The sequence below is a fragment of the Mus pahari genome, chromosome X (assembly GCF_900095145.1).
Source record: "Mus pahari chromosome X, PAHARI_EIJ_v1.1, whole genome shotgun sequence".
NCBI classification, from domain to species: Eukaryota; Metazoa; Chordata; class Mammalia; order Rodentia; family Muridae; genus Mus; species Mus pahari.
Genome location: NC_034613.1, coordinates 90,681,058 through 90,685,193, shown reverse-complemented (window position 1 = coordinate 90,685,193; position 4,136 = coordinate 90,681,058). Strand labels below are relative to the sequence as shown.

At 46.4% G+C, this 4,136-nt stretch overlaps 1 protein-coding gene across 1 annotated transcript; it reads left to right on the top strand.

The window, feature by feature from the left end:
• The first annotated feature begins 1,353 nt into the window (after positions 1 to 1,353).
• Magee2 (MAGE family member E2) lies at positions 1,354 to 3,639 on the top strand. Its single transcript, XM_021188272.1, has one exon. The coding sequence runs from the start codon at positions 1,572 to 1,574 to the stop codon at positions 3,141 to 3,143; it is 1,572 nt and encodes a 523-aa protein (XP_021043931.1). The 5' UTR covers positions 1,354 to 1,571; the 3' UTR covers positions 3,144 to 3,639.
• Positions 3,640 to 4,136: the final 497 nt, after the last annotated feature.

Genomic DNA, 4,136 nt, shown 5'->3' with positions numbered 1-4,136 from the left:
TGTCAGTGAGTGGCCTCTGAAGGAATTTCAAGGCAGTGGATCACTGAATGTAAAACAGTAATCATTATCGTTAAGAATGTGGAAGGATTTCAAATGTGGCTGCAGATGACAATCTGACATATTTTTTCTTCCTTCCTTTACAATGCTCCATTGAATTCCTGGATTACAGCTGAGCTTTTAGCCCAACTACTGTGGCAGCACTCCAAGGAAATAGAGCAACCCAACTTTCTTCCTGGTCAGTCCTCAAATACACACGGTACAAACCTACGCTGGTGTGCAGCCCTAAACAGTTCTGACATACAGGAAGAGAGCCAGTCCTTCCTGTTTAGCCACTTCTGTCCTTGTCTCCTACCCATACTCTAGGCCACATGGATAACTAGCAGTAATATCACCTCATACTTTATTCTCATTCTTCTGGACGTTTCCTGTTGATGTTACCAAACGCTACAACACCCTTGCAAAGCACGAACTCTTCCCATTCCTCTGATCACTTAGAGCTCAGCTCCTCTGACTCTTTTTCAGCAACTACCTCCAATCCAAGACACTTCCGACAAAACTGACATTCGCTACTTCTGTCTTTGTGCTATATGTAAATTGACCCGTGCTGGTTTCCATCCATTTTATCTGAGACGTGTTTATAAAATAGAGCTAAGAACTCCTTGAAAGTCAGATGGTGTGATAGAAAAGTGCTTATGTTCTGGGCTCTGATAAAAGGATTCAAGCCTGATCTCTTTCCCTTGTAGCTGCCTGAGTTTGTACAGTCAAACTCACCTCCCTGTGCCAGTTTTCTCATCTTTAAGATGAACACCATTTAGACTAGCTAAGACTCAGTGATTTTTAATATGAGAAAAGTGAAACAGTAGGCCTGTTACCTAGGAAGGGCTAGATAAAGGGTTGGCGTGCATCACCACTGGTTGAAGCAACGCTAGAATGCACTGTCTGCAAGCTCCATATGGGAAGGAATAATCAATTTGTCCTCACAGCAATCAGTGATGCATTTCACAAATACCCAGCAGTGTGCCTGAAATGGGCATATTCTCAAGAAATAATCTGTTGAGTTGGCGGAGGCCTTAATGACTCTACAATTATCATAAATACTGCCCCCATCCTCTATTAAGCCTTACCAAGGTGCTTAATACCTCACAGAAAAACTAGAAAAACTTCAAACGCAGCATCACTAAACATTCCCTTCCCCTAATTCTTCTACTTCATCTCTGTTGTTCCTTTGTGCGAATTTGATTCCCTAATAAGTTTGAACCCCACAGCAAGCCTGGCCTTTCAGTCAGAAGTGGGAGGGGGAGGGAGGGGGAAGCCTGAGCGGGGCGTGGTCACCACATTGCAGAGCTTGAGTGCGCCTGCGTAGGATGCGGCAAAGCTAGGTGCTCTTAGGCTTTCCTTTATTGCTGGCTACTGCTTTTGTAAAAGGATCGCCTATCTCGCCAGCTCTCACTTTCGAACCGCACAGCTCCCGAGTATCAGGATTCGGCTCTGTGCCGAGGTGCCAACACACCTCAGATCCTCCCTCCAACGGATCGCTGACCTCCGCGTTCGTGTTCCTGTCTCCTGGAACCATGTCTCTGGTAAGCCAGAATGCGCGCCAAAGCAGCGCAGAGACCACTGCAGATTACAGCGACAGCCAGGGTGAAATGCAGGCTACTAATGCCTCCGGGCCTGCCACCTCCATGCTAGCCCTCGAAGCTCCCCATGGCCCCGAGATTCCAAACGATCCACAGGGTGCCGGCGCTCCCCAGGCTGTGCGGGACCCGAGTGACATCGAGGTTCTCATCGACGAGCAGTCCCGACGTTTGGGGGCGCTCAGGGTCCACGACCCTCTTGAAGAGAGGTCGGTTGCTTTAGTGAATTTCATGCGCATGAAAAGCCAAAGTGAGGGGTCTATCCGACAGTCAGAAATGCTGGAGTTTCTCAAAGAATACTCAGATCAGTTCCCGGAGATACTCAGACGAGCCTCAGCTCATCTGGATCGGGTCTTTGGGTTGAATCTGAGAGTCCTTGATCCTCAGACGGACACTTACAACCTAATCAGCAAATCAGGTCCCCAGACCACTGAACGGCTAGCCGAGACCCTGGACATACCAAAAGCGGGTCTCCTGGCCTTGGTCCTAGGCCATATCCTCTTGAATGGCAACCGGGCAAGAGAGGCCTCCATTTGGGACCTGCTGTTAAAGGTGGATGTGATAGATGGGTCTCAGAGGATCAACAACCATTTTGGGAACACAAGAAACCTCCTTACTATTGACTTTGTCCATATGCGATTTTTAGAGTACTGGCCAGTATATGGCACTAATCCCCTTGAATTTGAGTTCCTGTGGGGCTCTAGAGCTCACAGAGAAATCACAAAGATGGAAGCCCTGAAGTTTGTAGCAGAGGCCCATGATGAAGAACCCTGGAGCTGGCCAGAAGAATATAACAAAGCTCTGGAAGCTGACAAAGCCAAGGAGAGAAGCCAGGCTGCTGGCTTAGAATTCTGGTCAGAGGACACTATGAATGATAAAGCAAATGAATTGGTCCAGTTGGCCATTAGTGTCGCTGAGGAGTTGCTGCCTATCCATCAGGATGAGCTATTTGCTAATACTGGCAAAGAATTCCAGGATGTGTTCCCAAATATCCTCAGCCGAGCCACTCTAATCCTTGATCTGTTTTATGGGTTCTCTCTGATTGAGGTTGATACCAGTGAGCACATCTACCTCCTTGTCCCCCAACCAGAATCAGAAGAAGAACAAGTCATGCTAGAGAGCCTGGGCAGACCCACCCAAGAATACTTGATGCCAATCCTGGGTTTGATCTTCCTGATGGGCAACCGTGTCAAAGAGGCCAAGATCTGGAACCTACTCCAGAGATTTAGTGTTGATGTAGGGAGGAAACATGCCATCACCTGTAAGCTAATGAGGCAACGCTACCTAGAATGCAGGCCGCTCTCCTACTCGAATCCAGTTGAATACGAGCTGCTCTGGGGTCCTCGGGCTCACCATGAAATCACCAAAATGAAAGCCTTGGAATATATGGCTAGGTTCTACGGAAAACAGCCACAGGACTGGCCAGAGCAATACAGGGAGGCTGTGGAAGATGAGGAGGCCAGGGCCAGATCTGAGGCAACAGCCATGTTCTTTTTTGGGTCCATCTGAAGTCGGACGTTTCACTTTAGTTGAGTGGCATCTGTTAAGAGGGCATTTGGGAAATGGACACTAGGGTCCTAAATCAAAAGTTGAGAGGGTTGGGGTAAAGAGTACACCTTGTGTTTATTGCATTCCAATTCTAGTAGCATTTCTTCCCTTCTAATATACTCTTTAATTGTCTTCACGATTAGTATTTATAAGTGAAATTGCTCATTTTCTTTTCCTGTCTTGTTCCAGTATAAAAGTTCAGATAACTGTGTAAAATGTGTTGGTATTTACATATTTGAAGTAACCAGTAAAATAAGCTAAATAACAGTAATAATACACATGTGCATGCACACACACACACACACACACACACACACCAAACACAAAGTCACGTGGTTGGCCTCCTTTTGAGTCTATTGTTGTGTTAACAAACTAAAAAAAATTAAAGACTATTACTTTCCTGTATTTAATTTGCTGTTGCACAGTGTAGTAAAAAATAAAAGTATAATGAATTAGATGCCATGCTTATGTGATCATTTATTCAATAAACATTTGTCAGGTACTGTGTGCTCAGAATAAGGCCACATGCCAGGGCTATAAGGGTAAAGAAGAAGCCTGATCTGGGCCTCAGAACTTACCCCTCAAGGAGGAAAGGCATGGAAATGAACCAGTGGGGTGGGGTGGGCGTGCTATCAAAGTCCACAAGTATAACTCCCAACTATGTGATGTGAGGGCAGTGGAGAAAGCAGTGGCATACAAGGAAGGCAGGCAAAAGATCAGGAATATGAAGCAGGAGATGGGTAAGGGTATAGTCGAGGGAGGTGGCAGGAAGGACAAAGTGGAATGAAAGGCTGGGGACACTGTATGCTTTAGTGATATCTCAGGAGTGATACCTGAGACTGAGGTGAGGGACAGACAGAAGAACTGGTGAACATATATAGGCTGTGGGTACAATGCCCACCGGGGTTTTGAAGGTCACCCAGAAAAGACAATGCTGAGGTCTGAAGGGGAATG

Excerpts from the sequence above, each read along its gene's own strand:
- Magee2 (XM_021188272.1), top strand. The coding sequence starts at position 1,572 with ATGTCTCTGGTAAGCCAGAATGCGCGCCAAAGCAGCGCAGAGACCACT.